General features: G+C 32.4%; 2 protein-coding genes across 2 annotated transcripts; one reads left to right on the forward strand and one right to left on the reverse strand.

Annotated features, from left to right (window-relative positions):
- The first annotated feature begins 8,639 nt into the window (after positions 1-8,639).
- Positions 8,640-12,768, forward strand: LOC132060019 (probable xyloglucan endotransglucosylase/hydrolase protein 28). Its single transcript, XM_059452874.1, has 4 exons — positions 8,640-8,918; positions 9,414-9,514; positions 10,628-10,836; positions 11,972-12,768. The coding sequence occupies exons 1-4, from the start codon at positions 8,738-8,740 to the stop codon at positions 12,471-12,473; spliced, it is 993 nt and encodes a 330-aa protein (XP_059308857.1). The 5' UTR covers positions 8,640-8,737; the 3' UTR covers positions 12,474-12,768.
- Positions 12,769-14,610: 1,842 nt separating this feature from the next.
- LOC132060018 (UPF0481 protein At3g47200-like) lies at positions 14,611-16,497 on the reverse strand. Its single transcript, XM_059452873.1, has one exon. The coding sequence runs from the start codon at positions 16,442-16,444 to the stop codon at positions 14,888-14,890; it is 1,557 nt and encodes a 518-aa protein (XP_059308856.1). The 5' UTR covers positions 16,445-16,497; the 3' UTR covers positions 14,611-14,887.
- Between the last annotated feature and the right edge of the window lie 280 nt (positions 16,498-16,777).

Here is a 16,777-nt window from a genome sequence, read left to right on the forward strand (position 1 = left end):
TTGTTACATTTACCGCCTCCTAATTAAGGACTCAACATCCTCTCGAAGGTTTGATCCACCGTACCATCATCTCAAGGACGTGGGTTTTGCTGGTTTGCCCCATTATTGCCCAAGCTTGCACGCAGACTAGTGCTAATATTATGTACAACAACCTAACGTACTGATGATATTATTTGCTTTTTTGGACCTAGACCGGCACACCTCTTAAGAACGCATAACTTATCTCCTTATATACCCAACACGATCGCTCTTATTTTATTGATGTTTGATCTGCCTAAGATATTAGGTATACCCTTTTAATGACTCAAAATCCTGGTTAAGATTTGCCACACTATCCTTTCAAAATTTTGAAATCATTTTCAAGAAATTTTACCAGTTTAATTTCTAAATCAAGCCTTGAAAATTAATTAAAGTCCTGTCCATCTTTCATGAATCTCTTCAAGTTCATGATGATCATGCTAATCCTCAAAACCACTAATTTACGTGGGGACCCTAAAAATGTCAAAGGTTACCGACTCGTCACGCAAATTTTGATTATTTTCGATTGGGTCCCAATGGAGCAAATGCCTTTTTGTGTAGACACATGGGTATTAAAATGTCACACTTCTTATTTTTTTTGCTTATTTATGGAAGTCTCTTCTCTTATCTAAAACCCGAATAAGTACAACATGAAGTTAGCTGTCCCCCAACTGTAAAAGAGATCTCAACATCTCTTAGTTTTTTTCTCTTTTAAATTTCTTACCCGGTGTTCGATATCTATGTCGGATCCTGACTAATTTATTAGATGCGTACTGCATAAGACACGGGGGAGTGGTGCTCCTTAACGGGATCTTTTTATATCCAGATTTCAAATTCGAAAATTTTAATTAAGGATAAAGAAATCTTATCTATCTCATCGCAACCCTTATCGATACTAATCTAAGAAACTTCAGCTAATTTCAATTTCAATTTCATGAATTAAAGACAAGTTTCCGTTTGGCAATTCACCATTTCTATTCTTATCCAAAATGTAACAATCAATGTAAGTTGGCACTCGTGCAACTCTCTATCACTAGCTCTTTTTCGTTTGCTTTCATTTGTCATTTTTTGTTGAACCACGTGTAACGACACTTTTAGGTTTATAATTTTTGTAATATAATGTGTTAGAAGTGAAAAGAATTTACTCTATTAAGCCACTTAAAATCAAATTAGATACTTTTGAAACATTTGATAGTCTGAAAGATACTTTAGCAGTTACCTCATACATAATATGAATTGCATGATTTTCTTTTGAAATATCGGGAGAGTTGCCTTGAGTTCCTGGGAAAAGTTGTGTTTCATCATGTAGGATACGCCAATAACACCCCCCCCCCCCACCCCACCGATAAGAAGTAGAGGAATTGAAGTATAAGAGCCCTTTAAGTCTTTCAAGATTATCCAATTCAACTCACATTCAACCAAAAACTTCAACTCACCTTATTCCATCCAATCAAACAATCACTACTAGTCCAATATCCGATATCAACATACAAGTGTGTGTATATATGGAGCACAGTCAGACCTCTTTATACCAACTTTCGTATATAACACCTCTTTATAACAATTAAGTTTTTTTGGAACTATTTTTTATATTATATTTTACTTCTCTATAACAACATTCTACCTATAACAGCAACAATCAACATCACAATAATATGACTTTTGTAAAATTACCCCCCATATAACAACTATCTTCTTTTTTTTGGTAATATAATAATTACCATCTTTATAAAAATAGAATATCTATGATTACCAATAATAAGCGTAGAGATTTTAACCAAATATTTGACCTTTAATACACTATTTATGACAAAGAATATCATTTGAATATATTTATTTTCATCATTAAAGATTTTCTTCGTTATACAAAGTGTGATTAAGCTTAGAATTTGACAATTAAAAATGAAAAATTAGATTTTACGCATTTTTTTTCCCTATAACAACGAAATATTTTCTCAATATCAATGTTGTTATAGGTGTATAACAGTCATTCTCTATAACAGCCAAAATATTTAGACCCAACTATACTATTATAGAGAGGTTTCACTATATATGTTACATGCAACTTCCAAAGTTTGGTCAGACAGTCAACAATAAAAGAGGTAAGGGTATAATTACATGTGCAACCTCCACCCCCCACGCCCCTCCCAGTCCTTCCATAGATTATTGCTACGTATCTAAACCAATTGGATGCAACCTTCAAGGGAAAGCAATTGAATACCCATTTGCTGAATGTTTAGACGCAAATCTTCATAAATTCGAGCGTTATATCACTACTAACAGATTGGATTCTACGAAACAAGTTGCAATAAAATTTCTCCCATCAATCTTGAAAGAATTTAATTTTCAATTACTGCAGATTTAAAATGTGTACTTTAGATCTTAAAACTTTATATATTCAGCTATGAATTTATTGAAATTGTGTTAGCTTTCTTTAATGTTTAGTTAGTGAAGCATTCATATCTTTGAGATCTGAATTTTAAATAATTTGTTATTTTTTAACAACACTAAAAAATAAAACATAGTAGATTTTATGCATCTTTTTTGCCTATAACAGTCAACTATTATTTAAATGGCAAATGCTCTTATAGTTGTATAACAACAATTCTCTATAACAGCCAAAAAATTTCGAACCCGGTGATGCTATTACAGAGAGGTTTCACTGTATATGTTACATACAACTTCCAAAGTTTGGTCGCACAATCAACAATAGAAGAGGTAAGGGTATAATTGCATGTGCAACCTCCATCCCCCACCCCCGCTCTCCCATTCCTTCCATAGATTATTGCGACGTATCTAAACCAAAAAGAAAAGGAAACAAAAACACATAGATGTTACTTTAGTATTAAAATTCATTGATTCGATTAATTAAATTTGTGTGGTATATTAGCTCAGGGAAAACACTCCGGCCTTACGAATAATTTCTCCATTTCTAAAGTTTGGACCAAGATCTCTAATTATAAATAGAGGGATATAATCGATATAAAACCATCTTTAAACATTTAAATAATGGCTTTTGTGGCGGATTCAAGATTTGAAATTTATGGATTCCCACTCATCTAAAAGTAAAAGACAAAATGAATGCTTACATGTTAAATAAGGAAATTCAAACCCTCACCCGAGAGAGGAGCAAAGCTTAACAGGTTCTATTTCTGCCACTGGACACACTTTTATTAATGAGTTCCCAACTCATAATTCTTATATATTTACTTGATTTCTCAATCAGTTATAAGATTCGTGCAAAAATTACTGAGTTCCCGAAAACCACCACGTAACACCCTAAATCCTCCCTGCTTTTGTGCTTTATAGATGTCGGGAAGAGGATACTAAAAGGGCCTACTAAAGGACCAAAAGTACTTTCATTTTTGAAGAATAAAATGGAGTAGGTGAAATGAATGCAGAGAACCCTACCATATTGCATGCACTTAGATAATATATTGTTTCTTCTTTTAAATTTTTGGCTTCATTGCACTTTCGGTGGAATCTTATGCTTAATTCATTTATTTTTTCTCTGTTTGTGTTTTGACATCAATTTTTTTTTTTTTTTTTTTAAACTCTTGGCGGACAATTTAATTTTTAACCATCCAAAAAATACACTAAAAAAATTCTATCAAAAATTCATGGGGCAACTTGTTTTGACACCCTAATTAATCTGTACCATTTATTTTTGAATTTTGGCATTTATATCAACTTCAGATGTACGATATCTAAAGTTATATATTAGTGAAGTTCATGCATTTTTGCCTGAAGTGCAGGCAAAATGGCTGGATTTCAGTCGTAATTTTTTCCTGAATTTCATCCATGGAAATTCAGTTATTTTTACCCGACTTCAGCCATTTTTGTTTTAACTTAAGCCAATGTGCATGTAATTCAGACAGAGATGGCTGAAGTCAGGCAAAACTAACTGAACTTTAGCCGTGTATGACTGAAGTTTAGGCAAAAACAATATGAAACTTCAGACATGTATCTGAATAAGCTAGACATCGTATGTTCTGAAATTGTCTCGAAGAGAGTACATATACAATTTTTATAAAAACGAGGACAAGTTAAACAACGGCTTCAAAATCTAATATCTGTATACTTCCAAAATAGTATTTGAGCTAAAGAAACTATATAGTAAACAAAATTAGGATGGGAAAAGTTCAAACAAAAAAGGAGAACAATATAAACATGGTTTTTAAAATTTGAACCTATTTATTGACGGTTTTGGCATTATTGAGAATTGTAGATATTTTTTTAAACTGATAATCATACTTGGGAGATTTTATTGTCGGACCAAGAATATATTTTTAGTTTTATAGAATGTACACCGAAATGCGCCGAATCAACAAATGTTGTTATCCATATTAAATAATTGTTTATTATAAAATTCCCATCTTTGCTTCTCCGAAAGAAGACGGAAACAATTAAAAAACTACTTGTTTTGTTCGAGTAAAAGGCTATTCGTCTAATTCCAATATAACTAGAGATCTCGGGTTCAAACACTGATTATGAAATCATCTTTAATAAGGAACACTTTTCTTTTAAAAATAAATTTCTCAATGCAAATCTAAATAAGCCGGACATTAAAATTGGTATCGGACACCGAGCGAAAAATAGCAAATTAATGAGTAGAACTATATTTAGGCACTGTCCAGGAGTACCGTTTGAGAAAGCAAAAAAATACTTTCTAAAGATAAAAAAGTTCTTTTAAGTACTTGCAAAATATTGTCCAGACTTATTATTGTAATTTATATACACCATTAATGCAAATAATTTTTATATCATCAGGTCATTTTTACTGATTGTAATAGGTCATATATTTTTATATTCAAAATTTCGAATCTCATATTTTAAGAATATTACCTGCACATATCCTTTGAATGATCTTATGATATAAAAAAATGTTTTCACTGACCTCATATAAAACCCAAATTCATTATTGTAACAGTTAATTAGTTAATTAATGACATTGCAAGTTTGTAACGAAATTAACTAGTCTGAGATCATGGCATTATTCTCATAATATTATCATCACATTGTTTAATAAGTCGTAATAAATTAGAACTTAACTTATTTTTTTAGGCGAGAAAATTTATTTTTAAAGTTAGTAATTCATACTCCCTCTGTCCCAAAAAGATTGTTTTCTTTTCCTTTTTAGTCTATCCCAAAAAGATTGTCCTCTTTCTATATTTAGAAACAATTTAACTTTATGAGATGATTTACAGACACATAAATATCTAAAGCTTGTTTTGGACCACACATTTCACCTTTATTTTTTAAACTTTATGCCAAGTTAAAATAATACAATCTTTTTTAGACGGAGGGAGTACTCATTATATCCAGTCTAGTTCTTTTATTATATGTGACTTCATTGAATAAAAGTTTAACTTCTTTCCCTTTTTCTACAAATCGTCCCTAAAGTCTTCAAATCTTTTTCAACCGAAACTTGGAAAAAGAAAAAGTTTTTAACCAGATTGACCCAAAATTGAAGCCGTTAACTTTGGTTGAAAAATTCCACAATTTCAGTCTCCATTTCCCATATGGACACTGCCAAGTGTATTGCTAACGTGGAAACCAAAATGCCACGTCAATTGATAACTATAATAAGTCGTTGTGCCACGTGTTAATCTATTATACTTGCGGGGGGGGGGGGGGGGGGATTACAAAAAAAAAAAAAAAAAAAAAAAGGAAAAAACTTCAAGAGGCATCATTTTCATCATTGTTTTTGTGCTAATGATCATCTCTCTAAAAAAATTGCTACTATATTTTTGTTAGCCCCACGAATTAATTTTTGAGCATTTCTTTTGTAAAGGTTAATTTACATTTGTGATCATTTTAGCACCTTATAAGACTTCTAAGAACGGAAAAGTGACAAAATAGTAGTTGTAGTACTTTTTTGTTGTATCACAAATTACATCTCAACATTTTCTTTTATTTTCTTCTGTGAAATTTATTCTCCACTTGTTAAATATGGGTGGTACTTATATTATGTCTGAACAAATTTACTTTTTACACTTTTTTTTTTTTTCATGATTTATGCATTCGGCGCTTGATTTGAGTATTGTGATTTATTCTACTTATACTTATAGTTGCTACAGTCTATATCATTTATATTGTTTTTTGTAAATAGATATTCCATTCTCGTGGCTCCTAAAGTATATTCCTGTTGAATATGAAGAAGCAAGCTCATGCAAGCTTTAATAACTTTTGTCCCTCTTTTTCTTTGCATTGACAAAGACGAAAGAAAAGAAAATAAATGAAAAAGTACATATAAAAATTAATCTGCATAAAGTATTTGTGTCAATAATAAATAAAAACTATATTTATTCATAGATCAAATTATAATTAATTAATACATATTTTAACTTTCATTTAGCTAGCCATGACAAATAATACACTTTAGTATAAACAATCAGTACTAGGAAAATTTTACCGGAGGTTTTATATGTATATATATATATATATATATATATATATATATATATATATATATATATATATATATATATATATATATATATATATATAAAAATGAATATTTACCACTCCGTCACATCTTTGTTGGTTGGAAACTAAATATATTACTTCACTTGTCATCTTGTAGCATTATTTAAGCCAAAAAAAAATGTCAATTTTCCTTTTCTTTCCCATCATTGTCTCGCCAATCAAAACCAACCCACAGACAAAGGCAATTCATTCTTTTGCTTTCTTTATTTTGTGTTTGTATGCAATGTGTGTGCAACATATATATTTTTTTATATTTCCTCTTCAATTTTGACCACTTAATTTAAAGGATAACTAAATATATTACTTCACTTGTCATCTTGTAGCATTATTTAAGCCAAAAAAAAAACGTAATTTTCCTTTTCTTTCCCATCATTTTGAGAGAGCCAATCAAAAAGGGGAACCCACAGACAAAGGCACCATTTTTTGCTTTGAAAATTTATTTTGTATTTTTAAAAACGCAATGTGTGTTAAAATATATTTTTTTTTTATAAAAATTCAGTTTTTCAATTTTGCCACTTTTCCGGATTTTATTTAAAAAATAAAAAAGAAAATGAAATCATGAAAATCAAGATTTTTAAGACATTTTAAAAAAATAATCAAGTTTTCCATATTTTTAACAAATCCATTTTTCCATATTTAAAAAAAAAAAAATCATGTTTTTTTTTCTTTTCAAAAACGGGTTTTAAAAATCCTTTTTTAAAATAAAATTCCTTTTTAATCCATGTTTTTAGTTTTAGTTTTTTTTTTTTTATATTTAAAAAAAATCAAATTTTCAAATTAAAAAAAAAAGACGGGTTTTAAAACTCATTTTTTTTTAAATGAAAATTCAACTTTTTATTTTTATTTTAAAAAAAATTGACACAAAAAAATTAAAAAAAAAAGAAAACAAATAAATACACATGAAGTTGTGTCTCCCATCTCGGAATTTTTAATTATTCCGTTCTAAATAAGTTTAGGGGGTAATAGGGCCCCTTCTTGTATTCGTTAGTCTGGTGCTTCAAGAAAATATAAAAAGAAAATAATAAATACTCTTCTTTTTTATATTCTTTCCCAAATTCTTTTTGTCCATTTGTATTAGGGGTGTACAAAGTACAAAGAAAGGATACTTACAACTATTTGGCCATGATAAAAAAACCCGACTCTTTGGTTTGACTGGTTCTTGAAGATAAAAAAATCAAACCGAAAGTCATGTATTCAATTTTTAAAATATTTTATACATAAAAATATTTATTTGTATGAATTTATAGATATATATTGTTTTATTTTTTTTTTTTTTTTTTTATCATATTATTGGCTTAATTTTTTGAATGTCAATAAGTTTTATATCCTCTGGATATTTGTAACTCACTAAAGTTGTTTGACAAAAGTTAATTTACCACTAGGAATGACAATAATGTTGGATATCTATTCTTTAGTTTAAAGTTTAGAGAAAATACATAACTTAAGTTTTTTTTCTTTTTCATGAACTAATACTTATTAACGATTTTATTTCTTAGTATTTTTAGATTATGAATATTTCTTTATGGCTTGTTAATTAGCAATATTTATTTTAACCGATTTTATTAGTTTTGTTGAATATTTTTAATACAATGTTATCACTCTTCTCACATTTTGTGTTATTTTTTTAAGAAACACCTTAATTATATAGTTGTATCTTTTAAAAATATTTGAAGTAAAAGTTATATGTATTGTATCAAGACTATTCCGAAAAAAAAACCCGAAAAATCCGAGAAAACCGAATAACCCGAGAAAACCCGAGGTTGAAAAACCCGAATTTTATTGATTTAGTTTGGTGTATAAATTTAAAAATCCGACGCAATTGGTTTGATTTGGTGTTTAAAAAATCCGCCACCCCTAATATGTATGAACAATGAACAGCTCATAAAATAGCCTTTGTCTTTGCTTATATATTTGTTAAGACTTCAAATTTCAAAATTTTATAATATTTTTTGTATTATTGAAATTGGTGACGTAATAATACCCAATATTGAGGACTCACTTTTTTGTCAAACAGATTAATATAGAGAAATACTTTGTGCAAAAATTTAGTTTTAATTTTATCTAAGGAAATTTACTTATTTTGAAATTAATGTTATAGCAATTTTGCAGAGTGTGTTTTGAATACTTCTCCCTATATATTACGACTCTACATAAAAGAAAACACCCAGAGAACTCTATAAGAAGCTTCAACTTTCCATTCATTAAAGAAGCCAAAAAATAAAATAAAAAGATGGTGAATTTTCTTCTGGAATTTTTCATACTGTTCTCTGTTCTTGTGTTAGTTTCTGGTACTTCAAGAAAGCTCCCAACTTTACCATTTGATGAAGGATACTTACGACTATTTGGTCATGATAATCTTATTGTTCTTGAAGATGGAAAGTCAGTTCATATTTCTCTAGATGAAAGAACAGGTTGGTTTTTTTTTTTTTTTTTTTTGAACTCTCTTTGTTCGACTTTGTTTGACGTCATTTCTTTAGAAGCGGAGTCAGAATTTAAATTTTATTCGTTATGAACTTATTATCGAATTTCCTAATATGCATATGAGGTCTATACAAAAATTACTAGGTTCGTCTGATCAAACTGCACCTGTTATAGGCCGCTCCTGATTTCTTTATTAGTTCCTTTAAAAAGATTGTCACATTTTTGTATTTGCTGAATGAAACTTTTATTTTGAGGAATATGTTGTGTCATATTTAAGAACACAAGTTTCAAAAGTCCTATAGTCACATAATTGTTATTCAATATTTAAGAATTCAAATTTCAAAATTTATAATCTTTTTCTTAAATTTCGTATCGTGTCAAATTATTTCAAACAACTTGAAATAGAGAAGGACTAGTTTCTGCTGAACATTTTATTTTATCTAAGGAAATTTACTTATTTTGGGAATTAATGGATGAATTTGCAGGAGCTGGATTTGTGTCTCAAGACCTTTACCTCCACGGCTTATTCAGTGCTTCTATTAAGCTACCTGCAGATTACACTGCTGGAGTGGTTGTTGCATTTTATGTAAGTAAAGCTAATAACCGAATGATTATTTATTTATTTAATAAACACAAAGAAAGGGAAGACTCTTGATGTGTTTTGCATTTCGGTTTTATATTTTCATTTTTATGGTATCGGGTAACCAGTGTCGAAATCAGGAATTGCGTTAAGAGTGTTTAAAGGTTATTGCATACTCTCTTTGTTTCAATTTGTTTCTCTTACTTTCCTTTTTAGTCAACTAGTTTATTCCAACTTTTCACGTGACATGTTTAAGACCACAAGAATAACTGACATATTGGTACATTCCACGTGATTTTAATTTAAGATATAAATTCAGATCAATTTGAAATGGAAGGAGTATGTGTAAAAAGTATTTTTTTTGATACATATACACCGTCAAAGGTGGAGCTACCCTTGTCCACATAGAGTCAATGAATACCACTTCACTAAAAAATTACACCGGGTATAAATAGATCAATTTTTTGGTTGTATATATACCTACATGTCGAAATCCCCAGGTGTATTCGTATGTTTAAATCTTTATTTTTTTATTTCCTCACTCAAAATTTTGGCTCCATCATTACAGTATAATTTTCTATATACTTCATATAATTTTTTGGTGAATGGTATTCAATTGATCACCATTCACATTATGTGGCTAGAGTGTAGGTTTTAAGTCTCGACAAAGGATGAGGGTTACAGTAAGTTGATTGACAAATAAAAATAGTTAAAATTATGGAGTAATGTAGATGATTTGTATGGCTAATCTCAATTAGCATAGATTGTGACTTAATTAATTGATATGGCGTGGGTGGAATGACTGACCTCCTAAATTAACCCAACTCCTCCTTTTTTCCTAAATAACTTTTGATTGTTGTTTTTGGGGCTTTGATTGAAGTTGGATAGACAACTTATAACTTTAGATTTACCTGTCAGACTGTCTTTTACCACCATATGGAAATTATAACTTCAATTATGCTATTATGAAGCAAACATTCTCTCTTTGGGTTTCAAACAAATCAGTTTGATTATATTTTTATTTCTTTAATAAGTAATTGGATTATAGTGTTATACTCAGGTACTATCCAGCAAATTCCATTCTTTAAATAAATTTTTTTACTATTTGATTGATGACAGATGTCTAATGGAGACATGTTTGAGAAGAACCATGATGAGATTGACTTTGAGTTCTTGGGAAATATTAGAGCAAAAAACTGGAGGATTCAAACAAATATTTATGGAAATGGTAGCACAAATGTTGGCAGAGAAGAAAGATATGGACTTTGGTTTGATCCAACTGAAGATTTTCATACATACAGCATCCTCTGGACTGACAGCCAGATCATGTAAGTAACAATTCCACCATTCTGAAAAGAAAAAAAAAATTATAATGGCAATGTCAGGATAGGTTTGCGCGCACCTTGACTAATCTACTGAGTACCTGCTACTTTTCACCATCACAAGTACCCAAAAACACTTGGGCAAATAAGGAAAAACCGTCTAATGTTTTTTCTTCTCTCTATTTGGATTGAAACGAGTAGCTCTTGCCCATTGGCGGAGCTAGGGTACTAGGGATTCATCCGAATATCTTTCGTCAAAAAAATTACATTGTATATACAAGGTCAATTTTTTTTTTATATATATATAGTAGATGTTGAGTTGAATCTTCTTGACTTCTTCATATGTTTATTTCTTTATATTTTGAATACTGACTCTGCCACTGCTCTTAGCCTTTTCCACTTCATTAATTACTAGGCCAAACCCTTAACTAATTGATTTTTCCTGCTTTTGGAGCTTCGTTGGTGATGTCTATTTGTTATGAAGAAAACATGATATCCTTATCAAGAACTTCCTATTAGATGTATCCTGTCCTTTATTTAGTGTCAGCAGCGGATGCAACTTCGTAGCTATAGGTTTGACTGAATCCAGTTTTTTCAATACGGAACATCAATATATATGTGAAAAATTATAAGATCTTAACAAATTTCATAATTTCAAAAGTACAATACTAAAAAAGTTAAAGGTTGAACCCATCAAATTCAAATCTTGGAACCGCCGCTATTTAGTATCTTCTCTGTCCTAGAGGCACTAAAGCCTAGCTTTTCCTTTTAGTTTGCTCAACTTATACTTTAACACTATACATCTTAATACAGTGACATAACACCCTCTTACATAACCCTTCCAGCCAAACATAACAAACAAACACCACCTTTATCACTTTTTAATTAATTCTGTTTTGTGTTTTTTCTAAGCTTAAGGACCAAGTAGAGGAAAAACTCAGAACTTGAACTGCTGTGAAACTTGAAAGCCTATATTAATCCACATGTTTATGTATAAGAGCAATTTCTAGGTAACTAACTATAAAATTTAAGAACCTTTTACTAACTAGTTTTTGTACACTAGCATGTATTGTGGTGTTTGGTAATCCAATAACTGATTATATTTTGTTTGCTCTGTGTGTTTCTATACATTTTCTTGCAGCTTTTATGTAGACAATGTTCCCATAAGAGAGATCAAGAGGACAGAAGCAATGGGTGGGGACTTCCCTTCTAAGCCAATGTCTTTGTATGCTACAATATGGGATGGTTCTAGCTGGGCTACCAATGGGGGCAAATACAAAGTCAATTACAAATATGCCCCTTACGTCGCCAAGTTCTCCGAATTTGTCCTTCATGGATGTGCAGTTGATCCAATTGAATTGTCACCAAAAAGTGACACTGTCCAGAATTCTGCAGCCATTCCAACTGGTGTATCCCCTGATCAAAGAACGAAAATGGAGAGCTTCCGAAAGAAATACTTGCAATATTCATACTGTTATGACCGAACTCGATACAAGGTCCCTCTATCTGAATGCGTACTTGATCCCAAGGAAGCTGACCGTCTCCAAGGCTTTGACCCTGTAACCTTTGGTGGCGTCCATCGCCATCACAGCAAACGGCACCAGCAGAGGCAATCGAGGAGGGAAGACGCGTCCTTTAAATAAAAGGAAGGGTATTGTGGTTTCTCTACATTGAGACGTTGATATTTGTGTCCAGTTTGATTGAGGTTATGGAAATTTTTTCCTGTGAATAGAGAATACAGAAAAGGGAAGAGAGGTAAATGGGATTTAGTACTATATATTTGTCATGATCATGATGGGGTATGAGTATATTTCACACCTTTAGGGTCCCAGCTTGCTCTTTTGATGTTTAGTCTTTGGACTCTATTATGAATTCAATTTGGTGATGATTTTTTGTACTTCGGTTGATACTCCGAATGATAACATTGTTGTGAATCAAGCTAACTCCATAAGGGCCTATGAGCTAGAAGTGGTGAATGAGACTCATTCAATTGGGATTATTGGACCGAGTAAAATGTTGGAGTGTTTTATTTGGGATCCAAGCCAAATTAGCAACTAATTAAATCAGACAAGGGGCTTGAAAGAAGCGTTTTGTGTGTGTTGTGATGCTTTGGCAAAGTCTGCTTCTCATCCTGCTTTCTCTGAGTCCAGTTCCTCATCTCCTTCTACAATCTATCCTAATTCTTACTTTTAATATTTCTGTATTTCTGCTTGGCCTTTTGCCATTTGAGTTGTTGCATTTACTTTCTGGAATTGAAATTGAACCTTAGTCTTATTAATATAGTTGAGAAAGTGGTAACTGTCACGTTGGATTTGAGTTCATTACATTGGTACGTTCATCGATCGTACTCCAATGGTTGTGGTAGTGCTAGATCAATCTAGCGGCAGTAACCCAGAAGGGTGGATTTTTCATCTAGGGCCGAAACTCCCGAGCCCCTCGAAATGCAAACCAAAGGTGCAAATCCCTCCTAAGACACCCTATGAATGTGCTGGAACACCTAAATCACCGATCCGGGATCGTCTAGCCACATATTTGACCGTGATCAACTCTAAATCTTCAAACTAGTTTGGAACTTAAGTGTCCGAATCACTCTTGAGTTCCTCGGGACTCGTCCAAACTGTCCATCTAATTCCTAAATCATCCTTCGAAGCTGTAGGAACTTTCAAACCTCGATTTCAAGTTTGTTTACGCCGAATTCTGACTTGGTCAACTCTTAGTTTATTTTTTTCTCCTAACTTCTAGTTTATTTATTTTCTTCTCCGATACGCATCCGGGTCCCTTGGACTGTCCCCGCAAGCCTACAAGAATTGTTATTTAGGGAATAAGGGTTCTAATACTCAAAACAACCGAACAAATTGGTACAGTAAAGAAATACTCTTTCCGTTCACTTTTACTTATCCACTATACTAAAAATTAATTTTCAATTTTACTTGTCCACATACTATTTTTTTTCATGTATTACCCTTAACATTAATTATTTACTTGCCAAATCATTTTCCAAGGTTTAAGAATATATACCAATTAATATGGGTATCATAGTAAAATATGCACTTTATTTATTATTTGTTGAAGGGAGTGCAAAGTTTATTGTAGACAAGCAAAAGTGGACGGAGTGAGTAGTAATTATTTTTGAGAATCAAATGTGGAAAGCAACATATGGGTAGAGAGGGATTTGAATGAGTATAGAGGGAATTCCCCTAAAAGGGTAGCTGAGAATCAGGAAATTCAGGCAGAAAAGAAGCCAAAAGCTGGAATATTAGATCTTTCTTTGGCTTTGCCTAGCAGTAGTCTACAACAATCACTGGAACCATCAAATAACAACACAAGGATTGGCTATTTCAGGTACAATGATACACATTTTATGGGCACCATGTCTCATAATACAAATATTGTTTGGCTATATATTTGACTGGTTTTTCAGTTAGTTTCTTAAGACGAGTTTTCCACTGAATTTTTTTTTCCACTCACAAAACCTTTCTAAGTTTCAACCAAATCTATGTCGGAATGCCTACTGAATTTCAGATATATCTTTCATACATGTAAAAATTCTGGAAAAAGTAAGTCATAGACTTTTGGTTTTTCGTCTTCCGTCTGCTGTAAATTTCTCATTATCTTTTCGAGACAGGCAAAATGAATTAGCACATAAAAATCATGACTGCTGTGTTAGCTGTTTGAGATCAAAACATGACTATAAGTTATATGAGCATGTTATCATAAATGGCTGTGCATCTATTCAACAAATCCAATTCCATGGGTTTTCATCAAGTGAACTCATTTAACATTTCCATATTCTACTATTGTAATAAGAACACAATCAAGATACAACGAATACATGAAAAGTACAATCACATACAAACATGCTGCCAAACAAGGCTAAAAGAGCAGCCAGGTGCACTAGGCTCTAGCTAAGCGCGGGATCCGGGGAAGGACCGGAGCACAAGGGTCTATTGTAAGCAGCCAATAGACCCTTGTATAGTTTATTCAAAATACAACTTATGAAGATACAAGAGCTCAAGAAAAAGCAGAATGACACATTGATAGGGGTATTACAAAATCATCAGTCTTTCTTATAAGTCTGAATGCCTGTGAGGACGGTCTGAATCACAGTCATACTGACCGTGAAAACAACAGCAAGGAACACGAGGAAACTCCACGGACCACTAAAGTACCTTTGCTTAAATTCAGCATAGGCAACTCTTAGAGCGAGCCTTTTACTTTTGCAGTAGGTAGAAATCTGTTGTTTGGCATACCTAAACGCTTGTGGATTAGGCTCAATATGTGCTGTTATATATCTGAAGAATTTAATAACCACTGCTTGTTCATCGGCAACTTTGAGGTTGATCTGGAGTATTCCCCTGGCTCGCAGCTCCTTAACATCTTCCTCTCCATTAATAAACATACCCATGAAACTCAAGAAAGATGAGATCCCTGAGGTTTTATATCGTGAACTGCACGAATATTCGTAAGCAACTAGGTTAGAAAACAGGGTCATAGTATTTTCGTCGATAGTTAGTCGAGGAAAGAACAGCTTCCCTGATAACATAGATGATTTAAAATGGATATCTGGTAGGGTATCAACAAATGTATAGATAAATGTATGGATCCCCGGTGTTAAATTTACAGGAACATCAATAGGAAGACCCATTGCAGGACTGCAGCGAATGCCCACTTTCTTCAACTCTGTGACTGAGGAAGGTGGACAAATAGCAAGATGATCTTCTGCTCCTCCTTCTTCTTCTTCTTCGTCATCATTAAATAAATGACCAATCCATAGGCTTCTACAATATTGAAGAAGATGTGCAGGAACCTCCGGCTGATATCGAGAGCGAGGAGCTTGGCGGCGTTTCACGCACCGGAATATATATTCAATAATTGTAGGAGTTGAATAAGGAGGAGATATCCTTACGAATGGCATTTGGATGAAGAATTTGTTTAAAAGACCCAAAGAAAATAACTCTTCACATCTAAATGCGTGTGCTAACATAGTTAGAACTTGAAAAGGTAATTGATTTTCAAACAATAAAAGGTCACGACGCACCACATCTCTATCATGCTCCTTCATATAAAATTTTCTAGCATTTGGACTCTGGTCGATGATGAATTTAACAATAAAGCAGCCGTCGAGGAACATCATCAGACACCACTCATGGTCTTCCCAGCGTTGGAAACTGCAAGAGTAACAATTCCGAGCTCTGAGCAACTCTTGTTCCACACTTGCATACACTTGTTCAATGGTTACCTGGTTTTTGACACTTTCTGATAATTCCCTCAATGATTTCCGCTTGAAATCCTCCATGGGTTGAACATGAGGTTTTCCATAGTGGATTGGACCGATGGAAACCATAAGGGGCCAGTAGTACTTGGCATCCCTACTATAATCTTCCCTACTAGTATTCTCGACAAGTGCAGGGGGAATTGTTTGTATTTTGTGCGTCTCTTCATCACTTGACGGAGGGCCAGGTATATCAATTTTTGCATGTAACCAATCGGCCACTTCAGCTGCTCTACTGTTTATGTCATCATCCGGAAGAATATGTTGTAGCGTTGTACGTAACGGAGGGACGGCTAACTCAATTACTGGCAACGAAGGGACGCCTAACTGAATTTCTGGCATTTGAGATAATATAAATATATATGTATATATGTGTGTGTATTCAAAGAGGCGATAAGATCAGCTGTACCATCCATGCAACTATACATATATACAAGGAACGCAAGTTAAGAATAATAATCTTGCACTTGAATTAGTTTCTGCAAAAGCTACAAGTTCTTATACTGTTACCTGAGTTTAGGTCAAGTCTGGTATTTTTTGCTTTATTCTCAACTTGACACACTAACAAAGGCAGATTCTAGTACTCTATTCTTCCTGACTGTTAATATCATTTTAAAACTAAAATCATCCTTAAAACTGCAAATTTGAATGTCACGTGTGAAATCCTTTTTTTTA

Source organism: Lycium ferocissimum, chromosome 6, assembly GCF_029784015.1.
Source record: "Lycium ferocissimum isolate CSIRO_LF1 chromosome 6, AGI_CSIRO_Lferr_CH_V1, whole genome shotgun sequence".
NCBI classification, from domain to species: Eukaryota; Viridiplantae; Streptophyta; class Magnoliopsida; order Solanales; family Solanaceae; genus Lycium; species Lycium ferocissimum.

Excerpts from the sequence above, each read along its gene's own strand:
- LOC132060019 (XM_059452874.1), top strand. The coding sequence starts at position 8,738 with ATGGTGAATTTTCTTCTGGAATTTTTCATACTGTTCTCTGTTCTTGTG. Across the intron at positions 8,919-9,413 it reads TTCTCTAGATGAAAGAACAG|GAGCTGGATTTGTGTCTCAA; the intron begins GTTGGTTTTTTT and ends ATGAATTTGCAG. Across the intron at positions 9,515-10,627 it reads GAGTGGTTGTTGCATTTTAT|ATGTCTAATGGAGACATGTT; the intron begins GTAAGTAAAGCT and ends GATTGATGACAG.
- LOC132060018 (XM_059452873.1), bottom strand. The coding sequence starts at position 16,444 with ATGCCAGAAATTCAGTTAGGCGTCCCTTCGTTGCCAGTAATTGAGTTA.